We start from the raw sequence: 22,544 nt of genomic DNA on the forward strand, positions 1-22,544 counted from the left end.
GAGGCAAACACAAACACTCTATGTGAAATAATTAATGGAGGACAATGGAGAAGATTCATGCAGGGAGAAATTTGCTTGTTACTGCAAGACCATCAGAAACAGTTATGAAGCATTTTCCTGAGGCCTGAATTCATTCTGCACTACCAAACATGTTGATTTTCTTAGAACTGTTTTATTTTCTTTTATTTTTCTTAACTTATTCTGCAGTGTGTGATTTGGTCCACATACTTCACTTAACAACTGAGAGCCAGTTTAACCTTTAACCTGGATAATCTGATTGGACATCTGTGAAGAAAATTACAGGTTCAGAAAAAATTTCAGCTTTTCTACTGATAAACTGCTCTCTATAGATTGTGTTTTTCTGTGAGTCTGACAGCAGAATCTTGCTGTGAAAATAAGGTCAGTGTGTTGGCAGTAGAGGGGGGATTCTGTGGAATCAGATTTTCAATTAATATTTTGTGCCCCTTAGGAGAGAAAGATGGTGCAAGCAAGTAAAAGTAAGTACTAAAATAATTCTGTTACGTATTTTTTTTAATTACAATATACAGAAGTGGTACTTGAACTAGTTTAGAAGACAAAATTGACAATGTCTTTTGTTTGCAAGAGCCACATTTAAAAAACAAAAGCAAGAAACATTTTTATTTCCAGTATAACAACTAGATGCCACTCGCTGTATTAAAAAATGAAACATGAGCTCAAAGTATAACCACTGTTTTATTGTTTATGGTTACAGTGAATGCTGTTTCACATAGGCCTACTATTTTTTAATAGTAATATACAGTGTATACTGACTTGTGTCAAACATACCCCAAAATTTAATATTTTAAACATAGCAACAAGTTTAAAAATATTATGACTGTATACTTGTCCCTTTTCTCTGACAGATGATTTTCAGCTTGCTCTTCAAAAAGCTGACAAAACTGAAGTTCAGTGGGGGTCTGACATCACTGTACCATGTCACCTGTCACCTGAAATCAGTGCTGTCAACATGGAGATCAGGTGGTTTAAGGAGACAGACTGTGTGTGTCTCTATAAGAACAGACAGATGTTTGAGGGCAGGGGCTACAAGGGCAGAGTGAGTCTGTTCACTGAGGAGCTGGAGAACGGAAAGACTTCAGACAGCCAGATGTGGGAGATTACCTGTGTCAGATCACCAGTACGGACATAACAGAAGAGATAACAGTAAGAGTAGGATGTGAGTATTTTTTAATATCATTTTGTTGTGTGCCATCTCACCTCATTCTTATTTTTAACAATCTGTGGAAACATCTCAATTTTAGACTAAACGCTCATGACATATGTTAGATCAAACAGTGAATTAAAAAATATAAATATCTACTCATATAAAATGACAGACTTTGATGTCATTTCTTTCAATAATTTTCCTCTCCAAGAAAAATGATGCAACCTGTGGGATTTGGTCATGTTTATTGCTGTATGTCAACAGATAACTGGTTGCAAAATAAGATTCCATTAGTTACCATTAGTTAAAGCATTAACTAACAATGTGGTATACATTTGTTACAATATTTAACTAATGTTAACTCATTTAGTAAACTAACATTAATAAATGGAACCTTGTTGTAAAGTATTACAGGGTGGCTTTTGGAACAGAGACGCACTAAACAGCAGCAGCAGCAGGATCAGGAGCAGAAGCAGAAGCAGCAGCAGCAGCAACAGCAGCAGCAGCAGTAGCAGTAGCAGTAGCACTAACAGCAGCAGTAACAGGAATAGGAGCAGTAGCAGCAACAGGAGCAGGAACAGTAGCAGCAACAGTAGCAGTAGCAGTAGCAGCAGCAGCAGTAGCAGTAGCAGCAGCAGCAGCAGATTTCTTCATGCCAGAAATCAGAAAAATACTGACAATCAATAAGGTAATAATTACTTATTCAATTGACAATCATGTTTAGTCATCATAGTATCTGTATATGTGTGTATCAACTGTAATAAGAAATTCTATCTGTCCAAAACTAAGGAAAAACTTTTCAGAGACAACTGTCACAATAAAAGCAAAATACTGTTCTGCTCATAGATAACAAATCGACCAAATATTGTGAATCAAACAAAACTATCTAATAAAATTTGATGGCACCACACACATTTAAATTATTTAATTAATTGGACTGTTTGTCTTTTTCAATAATGTATGTTTTCTGTGTGTGTGTGTGTTGTTTGCATTGTTTTTGCACCCAGTTAACTAAAGTAATTCTGCAAATTTGGAAATGACTTAAATATGTTCACAAAATCTCTGCTATTTGCACACTGCAATTTCACAAACTTGTGGTTTGGTTATGTGTGTTATATTGCAGAGGATATAACACAGCTGCAATAAGGCATATCTTGCTGGAAAAATTGGCTTGAGTATTGGTAATTTTAACAGAAAAAAGTATTGTTTTTTCATGTCATGCACATCATCATATACAGACATTTTTACACTGTTTTATCCACTTCCACAGATACACAAAACTTGGAGTAAAGAAGAGAGAAAGAAAATGAAAGAATCTTCTCTTTTGGCAGGTGAGTCTAACATCAGATAGAACAGAGATGGTGCATTTGAGCAAGTTGTGAGCAGAATTCATTGTTAAAGAGACTAAAAATTTCCTCTAAAATGTAGTATTAAAAAACACAGTATAAAAATGTCCTATGTTTAGATGTACAGTTTGTGATGGGTTCAGGTTCTGTACATCAATTCAAGCAAGAGTTTTGCAGATTTTATCAATTGATTTTTTTTTTTTTTTTAATTTAATTTATTTCTGCTGCTCCCTTTAATGTAAAACTGCAAACTAATCACACCAGCAAGAAGAAACAGCAAACAATTCGATCCTCCAGAGAGTGAGTTCTTCATTTTCCAATTATAATTTATTCATCTTAAATACAATATATCTCAGTTTATTTCATTACCTAGATATTAGTGTGCACTTAACTATTTTGATTTTTTTATATTCCTGTTTCATTCCTAGTGTGTGAAAATCTGTCACACAAGCAAAAGTGAAGATGTGAAACAACACTCAATTCTTCCAATCAGTAAGTTGTAGTAATAAATGACTGTACACAAAACCCAAAAGCAAATGCTTGATTTTGCTGCGTATTAATTTAATTGCCCATAAATCTGAAAGCTTGATTATTCCCTGATAAAACAAACTCGCTCATTCATGATGTAACAGTACATATATTGTAGATTTTCTTACCTTTCAAATAAATAGAGAGGAAAAAAAGAGAAAACAACTGCTAAACTGAGATCTTGAGAAAACCTATTATGATATGTTCACATTTAATCATTTTTGTGTTACTTATCCCTGAAATTAGGTTGATGTGCCTCTGTTTGACTTTAAAGATCTTTAATATAAAGACAAAAATGTATTTTAAAAGTACTATTAATTTCTCTCTGTAAAGTAGGGAAACACAAAAAATATAGTTATTATTCAAATTGTTTCCACATGTAACATGTGATACAAGAGTTCAGCTCTACATGTTATTCCCACAGCTGTTTGTGTTCTTTCCATCAGGATGTGTCTCAATCTGACACAGAAACACTGAGGAGCCAGAAGAAAGGCCAAACCCTGCATAGAGAGGCTCTGGGAATGTGGAGTGGAAAGTGTGTAAGTGTGTCAGTCTGTTTTTGTCAGAGACGCTGCAAAAGGACAGAGTGCTGGCAGGACAGTCCAAATACACCCATACTCTTTTGGAATGAGATGAGGATGACGGTGGACGCATTTTAGTCCTCTTATTATTGTGCCAGGCTGAGAAACTGTTATCAGAGCAGACAAACCTCCAGGACTTCTCATTGGATCCAAACTCATAGTCATTACTCTCTCCTTTCCTCCTGATCCCTTTATATGAGACTGAAACATAGACCTCGCTCTTCCCGCTCCACTCAACCTCCCAGGAACAGCGTCCAGACAGACTCTCTCTGCACAGAACCTGAGGGTAGCACTCAAACCTCTCAGGATGATCTGGATATGACTGCTTCTCTTCCATATATGTCACAGTTTTGTTCCCCTCAGACAGAGACAGATTTGTGTGTGCTGTGTCAAGGTCTAACGTGAGCTCACAGGCACCTGTGCACAGAAACAGAGATTAGAGAAAGATCACAGACAGTACAACAAATGTAAAATGTCAAAAGGTGTGTGTGTAAAAACCTACATCTTCGTAATCCAGCAGTAATCCTAAACTTGCCTTCATGTTCCAGACTACAGAAAAAAATACAATATGTGAATTTCGGATAATTTATAACTCAAACTTATAGTTAATTTAGAAGTGTTTTTTTTTAACTGTTGGGTTTTTTCTTCAAATGTGTATTTAAGTGCTGTAGGTCTGAATGTCTGTTAACTTCACTACAGATACACGTGACCGCTTTTAGGTCAGCGGATGTATGTATATATGTAGGTATACACTGGGTGTATTTTGTATGAACTGCATGCCATTTTTATAGGCATCCCTTTGAAGAGTCTATCAAATAAACATATTGTGTACATGTAACTTCAAGGTCATACTGTGTTTCTAAGTGTTGATACTATGGTATCTGTGCAGTAACAAAAATAAACTTGATTCAATATTTAAAAAAGGCCATAGTACACCTAAAAATGAAAATGTGCTGTTAATCATCCACATGCCATTAAAAATGTAGGTGACTTTTTCTTCATTAGAACAGTAGATTTTTAGCTGAAACCATGGTCCTTGGTGATTCATGAACCAGTTCACCAAATCTACGTGAACCATCTGAAACAGTTTGCGGCTCAAGTCAGCACAGACCTGAAAGGTACTCAATCAAAACTAAGTGCGTGAACCTGGCATGTTTCCCCGCTTAGCTCGGTTTGTTTGGGCATATGTGAACACAGCAATCATGCTCGAATCTGCGCCAAAATAATCGGTCCGAGATCGCCTGAATGAGGTGGTCTTGGCTCGACTGAAAATGAACACTGGAGCAGTTCGGTTGTAGTAAGAAAGCAATCCAATTCAACAGACCAACGAACCAGGCTATATCACAATGTATGATGGGTAATTACGCAGGTTCCATGAAAAGCAGTAGCTTTGTTGTTTTGCTAATGCCTCTTAAAATGAACCTGTAAATGTCTGTGGGTGAGCAAGATATTCAAAATAAAACCTTTTGTTATAAAATGCCATCTTATTGCTCATCTTCATAGTTGGTGCATTTTAAAAATGTTTTCCCAATGAATCCTGGACTCCTGCTCAAAATGACAAATGAGTATAACAACAGCTATAAAAAAAATAAATAAATAAATAAAGTTAAACAACAACAACAAGCCCGCAAAGCTATTGTTTTCTATCCTGATGGATGACAGCTATAAACTGTGTAACTTTGACCAATGAGAGGACAGTTTACTTGCGCGTGACCTATATTAACAAATTTGGCCAGTTTAGAAACTTTGCCACGTTTATATACTTTGGACACATAAAACATCTACGTTTCACATGCTTCAATAATATAATTGCATATACGTTACATCATTGCATGATTATATAAACAAATCAGTTGTTTGAACCAATTAATTGAAAGAAAACAGACTTCCCTGTTGCCTGAGGTTATTAATTACAGATAATAAGGTTCAGTTTCCTGTACAGACCGATCGTTTCACTTTATAAGACCTCAATATATTGTCAGGTAACATGGGTATTCATTTTTTACGTTTCTTTTTTAATCTCAAGTGATGGAAGCTGCTAACTTGAATTTTATGAATCGCCATGGACCACAGTTTTAATAAATAATATAAGCAATACACAATGTTATAGTAGTGTTTGCTTGTTTATAGTAATTAAAATTAATTGAAAGAAAACTGTCCAAAAGAACCAGTTTGCGAAAAAATACTTAGACTTTCCTGCTGCCTGAGGTTATAAATTACAGATAAAAAGGTTTCACTTTGTAAGACCTCAATATATTGTCAGGAGACACAGGTATTCATTTTTTTGTTTCTTGTGTTTCGTTTTTCTTTACTGTTCTCCTGAATAAAAAAGCCACCTGCATCTTGGATGGCATGAGGGTAAGTAAAATAACAGCAAATTGTAATTTTTGGGTGAACTATCCTTCAGGAGGTGCCAAAATGGTCAGAAACGCCATGGATTTCACGTGTCTCAATATCTGAAATAAACACACAAGAGTCTTCCTGAGCAACATACTTGAGAACCTCCAATTTGCAAGTTGGATCATTCAATCTAGCCGTGAGCATCTGACCACCTAAATCTCCTGCATGATTGCAGCTGAGGTCCAGCTCTCTGAGGTGTGAGGGGTTTGAAGTCAGAGCAGCTGCAAGAACAGAACAGCCTTCCTCTGTGATAAAACAGCCAGACAGTCTACAAAGACACACATTTAAATAGGTTAACATGAATCTAAGATACAAAAATCTAAAAGTATGTATTAAATAATACAGTGTAAGCTATTTAGTATAAATATCTATAGTGGGATGTAAGTTTTTACAACACCTCAGTATCTCCAGTTTACAGAGTGGACTCTTCAGTCCATCCGATAGCATCTTTACTCCTGAATCCTGCAGGTCATTTTTGCTCAAGTTCAGCTCTCTCAAAGAGCATTTTGCCGATTGTAAAACTGAGGCCACAGTCGCACAGGACCGATCAGTGAGATTACAAGTGGACATTCTGTTAAGAACAGTGATGAAACAATATCTGACACCCACTGACTGATGTGTGCACACCAATATTGCAGCAGTTTTCCTAAGCATAATATAGATTGCTACTCCATATGTTTGGAGTAACTATTTTGAACATGAAAGTACAGAGCAAACACACTTCCGTGCATTTACATTAAAAATATTTAAAGCCAATCACAGTTAATAAACATATCAATGAAATTGAACACAAACCTCAGTATCTCTAGTATACAGTAAGGACTCCTCAGTCCAGCTGAGAAAATCTCCACTCCAATATCCTGCAGGTCATTGTCACTTAGGTCCAGCTCTTTCAGAAGGCAGTGAACTGATTGTAGAGTTGAGGCCATCATTTCACATGACTGACCAGTCAAATTGCAGCTGGTCAACCTGAAATTAACAGTTACGTTTCATATTAAGGAATAATGTGATGTACTGATGATATTAACAACAATATAATATTTAAATATCCTGGTTTATCAAAATAATGCTTTAATGCATGTCTAATACTGTCAGGATTGGAAGGCACATATACAGTTGCACTGCACTCACAAACCTTAGTTTTTCCAGTTTACAGCTATTCAGTCCAGCAGAGAGCCATTCCAGCCGTGAATCCTTCAGGTCATTATTACTCAGGTCCAACTCTCTCAGGCAGGAGTTCACTGAAAGTAGAACTGAGGCCAGAGTTTCACAGGACTGGTCGGTGAGTTTACAGCCAGCCAGGCTACAAAATAAAAGGATTTGTGAAGTTGCTTTTGTCTAAAACATTTTGTTTTTTTAATTTATCTTAAAATAGTGTTTGCTTTTGCAGTTCATTTTTACACAGTCCAATGTTAATCCAGGTTTCCAGGTTGGAAAAACACTTTTTTTCTTATACTATAAACAAGCAAACACTACTATAACATTGTGTATTGCTTATATTATTTCAAATTATATATATTTCATTTACTTAAACCAAGTCTTAACAAGTGTGTATTGTTTACACAATATTGACACTGCTTCAAAAACTACAGTAATAGAGTAAAAAAAAAAAAAATCACTTGTATCTTATGTTAATTACTACTAACTTCTGTTTTGGTACTATTATTTACTATTCACTTACTTTTTGGATTAATTAATCTTTTTGCTTTGTTTTTTGAGGTACCACTGCCACTGTGTTGCAAATCTTCTTTGCTATGTTTACAGACAATGCTATTCTTTACCAAAATCTAGCGTACAAAAACATGTAGCTGACCTCAGTATCTCCAGTTTACAATGTGGGCTTTTCAGGCCAGCAGCGAGCAGCTCCACTCCTGAATCCTGTAGGTCATTGTTACTGAGGTCCAGCTCTCTCAGACATGAATTGTCTGACAGCAGAGCCGAAGCCAACACTTCACAGGACTGCATGGTGAGTTTACAGCCTTTTAATCTATACAGAAAAAAAATATTACAAATATATTACTGTGTTAAATATAATAATGAAGCATTTTAAATTATTCATAATATATTTTACATCTCACAACTTAATTTTAATGAAAGTTGTCAACACAAAATTTTCAATGCACAAGGTGAAAACTATTTGGTGGGGAACAGCATTCAATACTACTCATTTATGTCGGACAATCAAAATAGTGTTTCATTCCCAACATGATCTCTAACAACACTGCACATAAATGCAGCTTTAAAGGACTCTAAACGATCCCAGCCGAGGAATAAGAATCCTATCTAGCGAACGATCAGTTATTTTCTAAAAAATAATAATTGACAATTTAAGTACTTTTTAACCTCAAAAGGTCATTTTGCCTATGTCTGCATGAACTCTGAACTCCTGAAAAGTTTTCCCTCAAAAAAACAATTTCTTTATGACTAAAGACAGACATTAACTTCTTGGATGACAAGGGGGTAAGTACATTATCTGTAAATTTTTGTTACAATGATAGCATTGAATATCTGAGTAACAATAACCTGCAACTAACCTTAGTATCTCAAGTTTACAATGTGAACTCTTGAGTCCAATAGAAATGAGCTTGACACCTGAGTCCTGCAGGTCATTGTTACTCATGTCCAGCTCTCTCACAGGGGAGTTTTCTGGCTGTAGAGCCGATGCCACAATTTCACATGATTGTTCAGTGAGATTACAGCCTTTCAATCTGAAATGAAAGAAGAAAACGCAAGAATTATTACAGGTACATGTGGCTGTATAGTTATTTCAAGATCAAAATTTCATGATTATAAGCCTTTCTGTTATAAGCTCTTCAGATCAGTGTTGGTTTCTGGGTTGGTTTATTGGTTCTCACATTGCTTTTCGGCAGTTCCTCACAGCTGGCACCAGTCTCCTTTGAGCCTCCATGGATGTTGTGTTGTATTTCTTGAGGTTTAGCTCTTCTAGCACATCCTCTGCCATCAGAAGCATATTAGCTAAGGCTGAACAGTGGACCGGAGATAGAGATTTTTTAAAAGTTCCTTCAGCTTTCAAGTAAGCCTCAATGTCTTCAAGAATAGAAGTATCCTTCATTTCAATCAAGCAGTGTGAGAGATTAATCCACCTCTCTGGCTTAACATTCTGCTTTTGACTTTGTCTGAGGTTTTTTATCACTTTCTTCATGCTTTCATTGTTGTCCTCCACGTGTGTGAGCAGACCTTGGAGAAGACTCTGATTTGACTCCAGTGAGATGCCATGAAGAAACCGAAGGAAAAGATCAAGATGTCCGGTGTCACTCTTTAGTGCTTCATCAACCACAACCTTCAGAAATGCATCTAGTGAAACCTCATCAAACTGCGGTTTGATCTTTTTTCTTCCTTTCTTTATCCGGAACATTTTCAGAATATCAGTGTTCTTGTTTAAATAGCTGAAAAACACAAAAAGCGCTGCAAAAAACTCCTGAAAGCTCAGATGAACAAAGCAGTAGACCTTCCTTGAAAAGATCACTGATTCCTTCTTAAAGATCTCGGTGCAAATCCCAGAATACTCAGAGGCTTTATTGACATCTATTCCACACTCTTGCAGATCTTCATCATAGAACAGGACATCACCATTCATCAGAGCTTTGAAAGCCAGTTCAGCGAGTTTCAAAATCACATCTTTTTCTGACTGCAGCAGCAACTTAGGATCTTTCCCGTCTCTCTCATCATACTTCTGCCTCTTCATAACGGTCTGAATGATCAGAAAATGAATGTACATTTCAGTTAGCGTTTTGGGGATTTCTGCACTTTGATCATGTTTTAGTATGTTCTGAAGCACAGTGTCTGTGATCCAGCAGAAAACCGGTATATGACACATTATGTGGAGGCTTCTTGCTTTTCTTAGGTGTGAGATGATTCTAGTGGCTTGATGCTGATCGCTGATCCTCTTCCTAAAATATTCCTCCTTCTGAGGGTCACTGAATCCCTGTACTTCTGTTACACAGCTGATGTAATGTGTGGGGATCTGACTGGCTGCTGTCGGTCTGGATGTGATCCAGATGAGAGCAGAGGGCAACAACTCTCCTTTGATGAGATTTGACATCAGCATGCTCACTGACGATGTTGTAGTCACATCAGAAATTGTCTCACAGTGTGAAAATGTCAGTGTAATTCTACTTTCATCCAGACCGTCAAAGATGAACAAGACTTTACACAAATCATATACCCTTGTATCTAACTCCAGAAGTTCTGGATGGAAGTCAAGCAGAAGTCTGTGAAGGCTGTACTGGTTATCTTTAACCAAGTTGAGTTCCCGAAAGGGAAGAACAAAGAGAAAATCAACATCCTGATTAGCTTCGCCCTTAGCCCAATCCAGAATAAATTTATGCACAGAAACTGTTTTTCCAATTCCAGCAATTCCTTTGGTAAGTACAGTCTTTACTTTTTCTTTGTCATCTTTTCTTTCATAACTTGGATAGGATTTGGGCTGGAAAATGTCATTGCAGTTGATTGGAGTACCTTGTAAGCATTCAGTCTTGGTTTTCTCTATCTGTACAACCTCATGTTCTTCATTTACCCCTTCCCTCTCTCCCTCTATTATATAAAGCTGTGTGTAAATCTTGTTAAGGTTGTTTTTGTTCTCTTGTATACTGATTCCTTCACATAAACTCCCATACTTCTGCATGTTGGTTTTGTGACTTTCTTTGATACTCTGTAGGATGGCATCTACTGGTTGGCAAGAGCTAGGCTGCTCTTCAGCAGGACTGGTCCCTCTCATGTGTGGGTGTATAATGGGAAAAATTTCTGATATTTTTCTGCACCGAAAGCCATCAGAATCTCCAGACAGACACTCAGACTGATCTTGAACCACCGGTTTCTTTCTCCCACTGCAGAAACAAAGACAAACAAACAGTAATCAGACAAACAGTAATCAATTAAAATATTAAAGTTTTTAATGTTGTTAATCTGGTGTTTCAGTATGCTTAAAGACAAACCATGTGCAAGTACACACATGGTTGGCCAGTCATCACCATTGCATTTACTCAAAAAAATTAGGTGTACCAAAGACAGTCTCAAAAAACCTGCCCCTGTTTCCAACCATCACAAGCATGTAAGTGATCTAGCGGTAAGTAATGTAGCCAATCACAGACATATCTGTCGATTTCTTAAATGCAATGGCCAATCAGAGGTGGTTAAGTTAGTTCATAAGAGAATTACATGAGCATGTAAATGAATGTGTAAACTCACCTGTGTTTAAAGTGTTCTGCTTTATCACTAAATTTAGGAGGTTCAGCCATGGATCTGTCACTCTTCAAAGATGCATTATTTGAAAGACTGAAAATACCAAAATGAATTAAAATACATAGGTATCAACCTGAGATTTCAGATTAATATATACATTACAAAATGTTGTTTAAGTTGCTTTAGACAGTTTAACATGTCACACTGCAAAACCGTTTCAACTAAGCAGCCATATTATAAATGTAAAACATTAATGTAAAACATTTAACATTTGACATTAAAGATCCCTAATTAGGGCTGCACGATAAATCGCATGTGATTGTCACACGTTTAGCCAGTAAAGCCGGTACTGTGATTAATAGTAAATCTCCATCACGTGCGTTTACCCGGAGCGGCAATTAATACACAGAGCCGTAAATCACTGACAAGCTACACAAAATCGCGCTTATAATCGAATGCAATTCATCTGCGATTATGAGCACGATTTTGCGTAGCTTGTCAGTGATTTACGGCTCTGTGTATTGATTGTAGCTCCAGCTGAACACACGTGATGGAGATTTACCACTAATCAAAGAACCAGCTTTACTGACTAAACACGCCTGACAATCCCATGCGATTTATCGTGCAGCCCTACCCCTAATGTGATTTGGATCATTTACATAAATTCAAAACAACAATGGAAACTACAAAGAATCAAAAAATAAGTGTCACAAAATGATGGGTATATTCATGAGGTATGCATGTACTCACCTGGGCTGTAAGTGCCCTGTTTTATCACTGAACTTAGGAGGTTCAGCCATGGATCTGTCACTCTTTAAAGATGCATTACTTGGTAGTGGAGATGCTGGTCTCTGAAACTGGTGGTAAACAGCACAGTCCTCCACTTTCTCTGGAAGACTGTAAAAAATCTAATTAATTTAAATACATAGACATCAACTATTCGAGACATCCAATTAATATACACATTACAAAATGCTGAAAGTTCTTTTAGACAGTTTAGCATGTCACACTGCAGGACAGTTTCAACTAAGCAGCCATAATACAGCATTAAATTTAACAACTAACATTTGACATTAAAGACCCTAATGTATTTTGCATCATTTACATAAATTCAAATAAAAAATGGAAACTATAAAGAATCAAGAATAAGAGTGTCAAAAAAAAGTGTATATTCATCAGGTATATATGAACTCACTTGGGCTGCAAGTGCCCTGTTTTATCACTGAATTTAGGAGGTTCAGCCATGGATCTGTCACTCTTCAAAGATGCATTACTTGGTAGTGGAGATGCCGGTCTCTGAAACTGGTGGTAAACAGCACAGTCCTCCACTTTCTCTGGAAGACTGAAAATACTGAAATTAATTAAAATATATAGCTGTCAACCTAAGATTTCAGAGTATTATATACATTACAAAATGCTGCTTAAAGTTGTTTTAGACAGTTTAGCATGTCAAACTGCAAGACGGTTTCAGCTAAGCAGCCATATTGTACTAATTAACATATGATGTTAAAGACCTCTTATGTAATTTGCATCAATTACATAAATTCAAATAAAATAAATGGAAACTATAAAGAATCAAGAATAAGAGGGTCACAAACATATGTGTATATTCAACAACTAACATTTGACATTATATTCTATTCATCAGGTATGTATGCATGTACTCACCCGGGCTTCAAGTAGTCTGTTTTATCACTGAATTTAGGAGGTTCAGCCATGGATCTGTCGCTCTTTAAAGATGCATTACTTGGTAGTGGAGATGCTGGTCTCTGAAACTGGTGGTAAACAGCACAGTCCTCCACTTTCTCTGGAAGACTGTAAATAATTAAATAATTTAAATACATAGACATCAACTTGAGATATCCAGTTAATATTCACATTACAAAATTCTGAAAGTTGTTCTAGACAGTTTAGCATGTCACACTGTAGGTCAGATTCAACCAAGTAGCCATAATACAGCATTAAATTTAACAACTAACATTTGAAATTATATTCATCAGGTATGTATGAATATACTCACCTGGGCTTCAAGTGATCTGTTTTATCACTGAATTTAGGAGGTTCTGCCATGGATCTGTCACTCTTCAAAGATGCATTACTTGGTAGTGGAGATGCCGGTCTCTGGAACTGGTGGTAAATTGTACTGTCCTTCACTTTCTCTGAAAGACTGAAAATACAGAAAGGAAATAAAATACATGGGTGTCAACCTAAGATTTCAGAGTAAGATATACATTACAAAATTCTGTTTAAAGTTGTTTTAGACAGTTTAGCATGTTAAACTGCAGGACGGTTTAAAGACACCCAGTGTACTTTCCATTATTTACATAAACTCAAAACATTTATGGAAACTATGAAGAATCAAGAATGAGAGTGTCCAAAGAAAATAGGTGTATATTCATCAGCTATGTATGAACTCACTTGGGCTGCAAGTGCCCTGTTTTATCACTGAATTTAGGAGGTTCAGCCATGGATCTGTCACTCTTCCAAGATGCATAACTTGTTAGTGGAGATGCCGGTCTCTGGAACTGGTGGTAAACAGTACTGCCCTCCACTTTGTCTAAAAGACTGAAAATACAAAAAGAAAATAAAATGCGTAGGTGTCAACCTGAGATTTCAGAGTAATATATACATTAACAAAATGTTTTTGAAGTAGTTTTACATGGAGTTCAGCATAACACACTGAGAAGCCATTTTTTTTAAAGCTAACAAGTAGCATTTGACATTAAAGTCTCCTTTAAACAATAATGGAAACCATAAAAATCAAGAATAAGACTGTCACAAAAGGGTGTGTATGTTTATCACGCATGGGCAACAAGCAAACAAAAACAACAAAACTGGCTTTATAATAAAAATTATTTTCATTACTGTATGGTAAATTTCAGTAAGTGGGTACAAAAAGCTGATTGTCTAAACATCAGGATTTGTAGACATTTCATTTGAAATAAACTATATCCTTTTTTTGTCCATAAATCATTTTTGACAAGAGCTTATGATACCTCTCATATTAGAGCAGATCTCTTTTTGATTGATTTAACAAAGTCATTATTAATTTAGAGTATTATGTGCTATTCTATGGGGTTCCATTTGTGCCAAAAAAGAGGCGACTGCTTTGTGCTTTGTACTACACATTTGTCTTTGTCTACAGTTATTGCCTAATTATTCAGGTAAATCAGTATATGTTGACGTGCATGTTGTCTGTTGACATCGTCTTATATGGGGTTCCATTTGTGCCAAAAAAGAGGCGACTGCTTTGTGCTTTGTACTACACATTTGTCTTTGTCTACAGTTATTGCCTAATTATTCAGGTAAATCAGTATATGTTGACGTGCATGTTGTCTGTTGACGTCGTCTTAATCTGTCGTCCTGTCGTCTTTTTCTGTTTTTTTACTGTTGTCCTAACTGTCATTTTGTCCTGTCGACCTGTTCTGTCATCCTAACTGTCGTCTTGTTCTGTCATGCTGTCGTCCTGTTCTGTTGTCTTATTCTGTCATCCTAACTGTCGTCTTGTTCTGTCGTCCTGTTCTGTCGTCTTAATCTGTAATGCTTACTGTCGTCCTGTTCTGTCATCCTAACTGTCGTCTTGTTCTGTCATTTTATTCTGTCATCCTTACTGTCGTCCTGTTCTGTCATCCTAACTGTCGTCTTGTTCTGTCGTTTTATTTTGTCATCCTTACTGTCGTCCTGTTCTGTCATCCTAACTGTCGTCTTGTTCTGTCATTTTATTCTGTCATCCTTACTGTCGTCCTGTTCTGTCATCCTAACTGTCGTCTTGTTCTGTCGTTTTATTTTGTCATCCTTACTGTCTGTTCTGTCCTGTTCTGTCATCCTAACTGTCGTCTTGTTCTGTCATTTTATTCTGTCATCCTTACTGTCGTCCTGTTCTGTCATCCTAACTGTCGTCTTGTTCTGTCGTTTTATTTTGTCATCCTTACTGTCGTCCTGTTCTGTCATCCTAACTGTCGTCTTGTTCTGTCATTTTATTCTGTCATCCTTACTGTCGTCCTGTTCTGTCATCCTAACTGTCGTCTTGTTCTGTCGTTTTATTCTGTCATCCTTACTGTCGTCCTGTTCTGTTGTCTTATTCTGTCATCCTAACTGTCGTCTTGTTCTGTCGTCCTGTTCTGTCGTCTTAATCTGTAATGCTTACTGTCGTCCTGTTCTGTCATCCTAACTGTCGTCTTGTTCTGTCATCCTAACTGTCGTCTTGTTCTGTCATTTTATTCTGTCATCCTTACTGTCGTCCTGTTCTGTCATCCTAACTGTCGTCTTGTTCTGTCGTTTTATTCTGTCATCCTTACTGTCGTCCTGTTCTGTCATCCTAACTGTCGTCTTGTTCTGTCGTTTTATTCTGTCATCCTTACTGTCGTCCTGTTCTGTCATCCTAACTGTCGTCCTGTTCACCGCAGAACACCAGCCGCCATCTGGATTTTCTGTACGTCTATTAGTGGAATTACGGTACGGAGACAAGAAGCGGCCAAAAAGCTGATGAACATCTATATTTCAGCGGTTAAAATTTAAATGTGCTAGAAAACAGGGGAAAAGTATTTACAAAACGTATATATATATTGTTCATTATAGAAGATACAGTTATATTACTTTCGAATACATTATACTGTAAAGTTTTCTGAAAAATAAAGTTTGTTAAAATACATTCTAACACTGAATGTTTGCTCCTTTTTTCTACATGCATTATTAAAATTTCTTATTAAAAGTTACCATGAACATTTCAATAAATTCTTTTTCTCAACAACCATGTCTCTGTGTTTACGATGTAATGTATTCTAAAGTAATATAATTGTATCTTCTATAATGAACAATATATATATATATATATATATATACGTTTTGTAAATACTTTTTCCCTGTTTTCTAGCACATTTAAATTTTAACCGCTGAAATATAGATGTTTGTCAGCTTTTTAGCCGCTTCTTTTCTCCGTACCGTAATTAAAATAGACGTGCAGCAAATCCAGATGGCGGCTGCTGTTCCGCGGTGAACAGGACGACAGTTAGGATGACAGAATAAGACGACAGTAAGGATGACAGATTAAGACGACAGAACAGGACGACAGAACAAGACGACAGTTAGGATGACAGAACAGAACGACAGTAAGGATGACAGATTAAGACGACAGAACAGAACGACAGTAAGGATGACAGATTAAGACGACAGAACAGGACGACAGTAAGCATGACAGAATAAGACGACAGAACAGGACGACAGAACAAGACGACAGTTAGGATGACAGAACAGAACGACAGTAAGGATGACAGATTAAGACGACAGAACAGAACGACAGTAAGGATGACAGATTAAGACGACAGAACAGAACGACAGTAAGGATGACAGATTAAGACGACAGAACAGAACGACAGTAAGGATGACAGATTAAGACGACAGAACAGGACGACAGTAAGGATGACAGATTAAGACGACAGAACAGAACGACAGTAAGGATGACAGATTAAGACGACAGAACAGAACGACAGTAAGGATGACAGATTAAGACGACAGAACAGAACGACAGTAAGGATGACAGATTAAGACGACAGAACAGAACGACAGTAAGGATGACAGATTAAGACGACAGAACAGGACGACAGTAAGCATGACAGAATAAGACGACAGAACAGGACGACAGAACAAGACGACAGTTAGGATGACAGAACAGAACGACAGTAAGGATGACAGATTAAGACGACAGAACAGAACGACAGTAAGGATGACAGATTAAGACGACAGAACAGGACGACAGAACAAGACGACAGTTAGGATGACAGAACAGGACGACAGTAAGCATGACAGAACAGGATGACAGTAAGCATGACAGATTAAGACGACAGAACAGGACGACAGTAAGCATGACAGAACAGGATGACAGTAAGCATGACAGATTAAGACGACAGAACAGGACGACAGTAAGCATGACAGATTAAGACGACAGAACAGGATGACAGTTAGGATGACAGAACAGAACGACAGTAAGGATGACAGATTAAGACGACAGAACAGAACGACAGTAAGGATGACAGATTAAGACGACAGAACAGGACGACAGAACAAGACGACAGTTAGGATGACAGAACAGGACGACAGTAAGCATGACAGAACAGGATGACAGTAAGCATGACAGATTAAGACGACAGAACAGGACGACAGTAAGCATGACAGAACAGGATGACAGTAAGCATGACAGATTAAGACGACAGAACAGGACGACAGTAAGCATGACAGATTAAGACGACAGAACAGGATGACAGTTAGGATGACAGAACAGAACGACAGTAAGGATGACAGATTAAGACGACAGAACAGAACGACAGTAAGGATGACAGATTAAGACGACAGAACAGGACGACAGAACAAGACGACAGTTAGGATGACAGAACAGGACGACAGTAAGCATGACAGAATAAGACGACAGAACAGGACGACAGTTAGGATGACAGAACAGGACGACAGTAAGCATGACAGATTAAGACGACAGAACAAGACGACAGTTAGGATGACAGAACAGGATGACAGGACAAAATGACAGTTAGGACAACAGTAAAAAAACAGAGAAAAAGACGACAGGACGACAGATTAAGACGACGTCAACAGACAACATGCACGTCAACATATACTGATTTACCTGAATAATTAGGCAATAACTGTAGACAAAGACAAATGTGTAGTACAAAGCACAAAGCAGTCGCCTCTTTTTTGGCACAAATGGAACCCCATACTATTCAACACTGCGGATTAAGAAATGACGGCTGTTTGTCCACATTAAATTTAATAAAATTAAAACTTAAAGTTTGACAATTCAATATATCACACATCATTTCGCATATTATTCTTGATCATGTAATTCTAGATTTACATACATTTTAAAAGGTTTGCAATGGACGTCCGGATGCAGTAAATACATTGTAACGTTATCTGCACATGTGATTACTTATTCTTTTATACGAGTATTTAGAAGGACATACCTTGCTTGAAAGTGTTCTGCTTTATCACTGAATTTAGGAGGTTCAGCCATGGATCTGTCACTCTTCAAAGACACACAACTTGGAAGTGCCGTTCTTTGGAACGGATAATGAGTCTCTTCTTCTTTCTTATCATAAAACCCAACTTTATAAGCAGCGCTCCCCTCCTTACTCTCCCAATTAACACTTGGGTTTGACGAAATGGATTCGTCTGCATCCATAATAACTTAAGCAACTAATATCACAACCGCGAGAAAACACAAACAGCACACTCCGTGTGCACTTCGTTCTCGAAGACGAGTTAACCCTTTCAGACCCTGCGTCCATTGAAATGGACATCACATTATTTTTTGTTTAAACCTATAAAATGTTATGTTTTTAAAATATGAGCAATGCCTGGTCACTGATTGGTCCCTGATCAACCAATTACAATGAAGATCTGACTCCTAACTTATTCTGATTGAGCTACAGACATCACAAAAGAGAGACGTGATAACCAGAGCCGTATAGAGAGAGAGTTGCGACAACTGAAGTTCAAAACGCTCGATCGTCACGTGATTCGTGTAGACTTCAAATAGTTCCAGGAAGTTCATAGCGGGCAATTGGAATACATGGAGTTGGAGAGGCAGAACTGCGATTTTGGTTAATTAGTAGACAATAAAAGAATGTATTTACATCATTTATAAAATGCATACGCAGTTATATCAGTGTTGTATTTAAAATATAAAATACTATGCTAATATTTGAGGATTAATGTGGTCAACTATCGCTACTTGCCTTGTTAACATATTTTAGGCTAAAGTAACTTTGGTTAAAGACTGCATTTGCTGTTTTGAAATGGTATTGTCTTGTTGGTATGTTGTCTTAATACCAAATAAGTGAATTATAAAATTAAATTAAGGAAAATTCATCTTGTTTAATGTTTTTGATTCTTGTTCACCCCATAATTATTAATATATAAATATTTTCATAGTATATTCAACTTAAAACATTGTTTTTACACATTTAATCATATATTTTACGTATGTTGACTTTTGTTATACACTTATTTACAGCAACTGATTTATTCATTTATAATAAACGGAAAAGCATGTTGTCCTTGTAGTTTCCTGTGCTAAATGGGAATGATCCAGAGTCACTCACAGAAAGCAGAATGAATTTATGGTTTTCCTACTGACATGGAGAGGAGAAAAAAGATGCATCAAGTTTTATTTTATTCACATTTATTTGTATAGCACTTTTTATTATACACAGTGTTTCAAAGCAGCTTTACAGGAAAATTAATGTTTCTACATTACAAATAAGAGTTCTGTTAACAGGTGTAACTGTCAAAGTAATGTTCATATGGCAGAAATGTTCTAAAATTAGCTTATACAAATCATGCAGTTAGTTAACATAATGTATTCAGCAGAAACAATTAATACATTAAAGTCATGATCACATGATTTGATCATGTTGATTATAATACAAAGAAAATTTGGTAGTTTTATGTGTTTATTCAGAGTTGGCGTCATCTGAAGTCCTCTCAAGGCTTGGCGTCATGTCTTCAGAGGTGTTCTCATTACAGGGAGTCTTCAGGTGGTTCTTGTTCTGAGAGCAAAATAGAGAAGGAGAAAAACATAGGAGAAATGGTAAAGTGATGCTCTATCACATATCAGTCCTGTGGCATTGCTGCTCCTCCACACACAGTGTTTCTACAGTCGATAAGAAGTACAAAAGTACAGTAAATATAAAACACAGTAATAAAGTACATGTTTACTGTGATTAGATTTATTAAAGTTGAAGTCAAAAGTTTACATACAGCTTCCAGAATCTGCAAAATTTGAATTAATTTACCAATATTAACACAGTATTAAGAATGAAGTGTATGTAAACTTTTGAACTGGGTCATTTTTATAAATGTAACTATTATTTTCTCTTATGGACTATATGTAAACAACATCTTTTATGTGAAATATCTCATTCAGGTCATTCATAATCTAATAATAATCTGTTTTAATGCATAAGGTAATTTAATTAACTGCTCTGATAATATACAGTTTTGTTCTATAAATGTCTTACCTTGTAAAAGTCGGTCACAGCGGTTTCTTCTGCTGCATCTCGATGGCGCTGATAGTATTAGCTCTTACTTCCGGGAATTATTGCGCGCCTCCACGATCCGCCATTGCTGTAAAAAACTGGTCCATTGCAGTCAATGGAGTTGTCGCAACTCTCTCTCTATACGGCTCTGATGATAACCAACTAGACAGGAAGAGGAGGAACCTCATATTTTACCTTTTATATGCAGAATTATGTTAATGGTAGACTCATCAACTTGCACCAGCTGTAAAATTAAGACTATAAAATGATAATATTTAAAGTTATTTTGAAGATCTGTCAGAGTTGCAGAACACAGGATTTTTTTTAAAATTTACTGTCCATCGCAATGGACATCAGGTCTTAGCAGGAACCTCATGTATTAGTTGTATAACAGATTGAGAAATTTGTGCAAGCATTTCAAAGCTAAATACAGAAGTACAAATTCAGGTGTCAATGTTTTATGAACATTGATGTTAATTAATGCAATTAATATTAATATGATTTCATTTATGTCTTCAGAGTGACTATAATCTGTAGGTCAATTTTTCATTGGTTTTATTGAGAAACAGCCATAGTGGATGAGATCAGTGAATACACAGCAACACACACACTCACACCCCCTCCACACACACCGATGCCTTGATGCTATAATGCACACAATCATATATTTATCAAAACAATCAGCAAGTAACACATAAACCCATACATATACACACAAAGACATTTATACATATACTCAGATTCACCCACTTCAACCAAAAAACAAGTTTTTTGAGACTTCATATCATCTTACCTTTTTTTTCCACATTCTTATGGCATAGTTCATTCTTACAATATGTATTCTGTTCAAAATCCTAAACACTAGTTCAACTATAGTGCACAAACTCTACTTATTATGTATGGTTAAAATATGCGGATTTTTTTTTATTCAGTCCTGGCGTCCATTGTAGTGGACATGAGAAAAATCTAATAAAAAATGATTTTGCACAAATCTTTTTTTTTTTAGACTCATTTATATGTTGGAGAAGAGCAAATATCAAGAGGACAATTTTTTTTTTTTGTCCAGTGAAAAAAATTCAGGTCTGAAAGGGTTAAGTCCACGAGACAGTAAGGTGTCCGATTTGTCATTTTAGCTTTCTAAGGGTGCTCGCGAGCGCCCCTTTGAGGCCACTATGCTGTGCCCTCAAGCTACCCAGCCGACTTCTATCCAGCAGCCAAAGCGGTGAGACCGTGAGGGTTTAGGGTGCAATATGGGACAGGACCAAAGTACGTATAGTAAATACAGCACAGATGAACTCCACTAGATTTCTTCTAAGAGTTGACAGTTCAAAATAAAAGTCCTGGCCGCGCAATTTCCTTATAGCGGTTAATAGTAATAAATTATATTATACTAAACGGTGCTGTTCTGACGAAAGGTGTGAGGTACATCTTTAAATCTTTATACAGTCTTTATACTGAGATTTTATCTGATTAGAGAAAACTTTTTGTTTTCTGTTTAGACATTATGTAGAATCGTGTTTCCATTACCGTTTACATGACACATTCGCTTTGACAGCACTCTAAAGGCTACATGTCATGTCAAGTACCACTGCACACTCCAAAAACAAGCAATTTCATTCAGCAGATAAAAATAAGATTTAACATAATGCAAATACAAGTAAAATTTATGAAGAAAAAATGACAACATTTTGACATCATTTGGACATATTCTACCTGAAGCAGCAATTAAAGAACATAATAGGCAAAAGGGTTTAATATCATGGAGTTATTGCTGATTAAAATCAACATGGTACTCCTCATAGGTTTAACACAGATAGAGGTATCCGTCAAGGCTGCCCTCTCTCGGCTTTTCTTTTTCTGCTTCCTATGCAACTTTTAGTCATCCACATTCAAAACAGTAATTTGAAAGGTATCTATGTGGTAAATCAATCAGTATTAATAAGCCAATTGGCTGATGACACAAATCTTTCTTGAAAAATAAAGATCAAGTTCTGTTAGCATTAGACAAAATAAAGTTTTTTCCCTACGCTTCTGGTTTGTCTTAATAAATGTGAACTTTTATCTATAAAAGATTCTACTGATGTTAAAATTTGTGACATCTGTAGTCAAATATTTAGGTATAATTACAATTATATAAAACTGAATAGAACTATATAGAATTATACATATATATATATGTAAAGATCCCGAAAAAGAGATAAAAGCTTAATTTTTAACCTCTTATACTCTATATCCAATGCAAATTAAATTCTTG

General features: G+C 36.4%; 1 protein-coding gene and 1 long non-coding RNA gene across 2 annotated transcripts; one reads left to right on the top strand and one right to left on the bottom strand.

Moving 5' to 3' along the window:
• Nucleotides 1-421: 421 nt before the first annotated feature.
• On the top strand, nt 422-3,647 carry LOC127166099 (uncharacterized). The gene is made up of 7 exons (XR_007827854.1): nt 422-497; nt 885-1,195; nt 1,590-1,871; nt 2,454-2,514; nt 2,794-2,829; nt 2,958-3,021; nt 3,504-3,647. It is a non-coding gene; the product is annotated as an uncharacterized LOC127166099 (long non-coding RNA).
• Nucleotides 3,389-18,468, bottom strand: si:dkey-13n15.11 (NACHT, LRR and PYD domains-containing protein 12). Its single transcript, XM_051111181.1, has 16 exons — nt 18,215-18,468; nt 13,659-13,805; nt 13,261-13,407; nt 12,909-13,055; nt 12,436-12,591; nt 11,991-12,137; nt 11,247-11,333; nt 8,894-10,885; nt 8,573-8,746; nt 7,852-8,025; nt 7,174-7,341; nt 6,834-7,007; nt 6,436-6,609; nt 6,133-6,306; nt 4,141-4,187; nt 3,389-4,055 (listed from the first exon to the last, which is right to left on the bottom strand). The coding sequence occupies exons 1-16, from the start codon at nt 18,430-18,432 to the stop codon at nt 3,463-3,465; spliced, it is 4,719 nt and encodes a 1,572-aa protein (XP_050967138.1). The 5' UTR covers nt 18,433-18,468; the 3' UTR covers nt 3,389-3,462.
• Between the last annotated feature and the right edge of the window lie 4,076 nt (nt 18,469-22,544).

This window comes from Labeo rohita, chromosome 5, assembly GCF_022985175.1.
Source record: "Labeo rohita strain BAU-BD-2019 chromosome 5, IGBB_LRoh.1.0, whole genome shotgun sequence".
Lineage (NCBI taxonomy): Eukaryota > Metazoa > Chordata > Actinopteri > Cypriniformes > Cyprinidae > Labeo > Labeo rohita.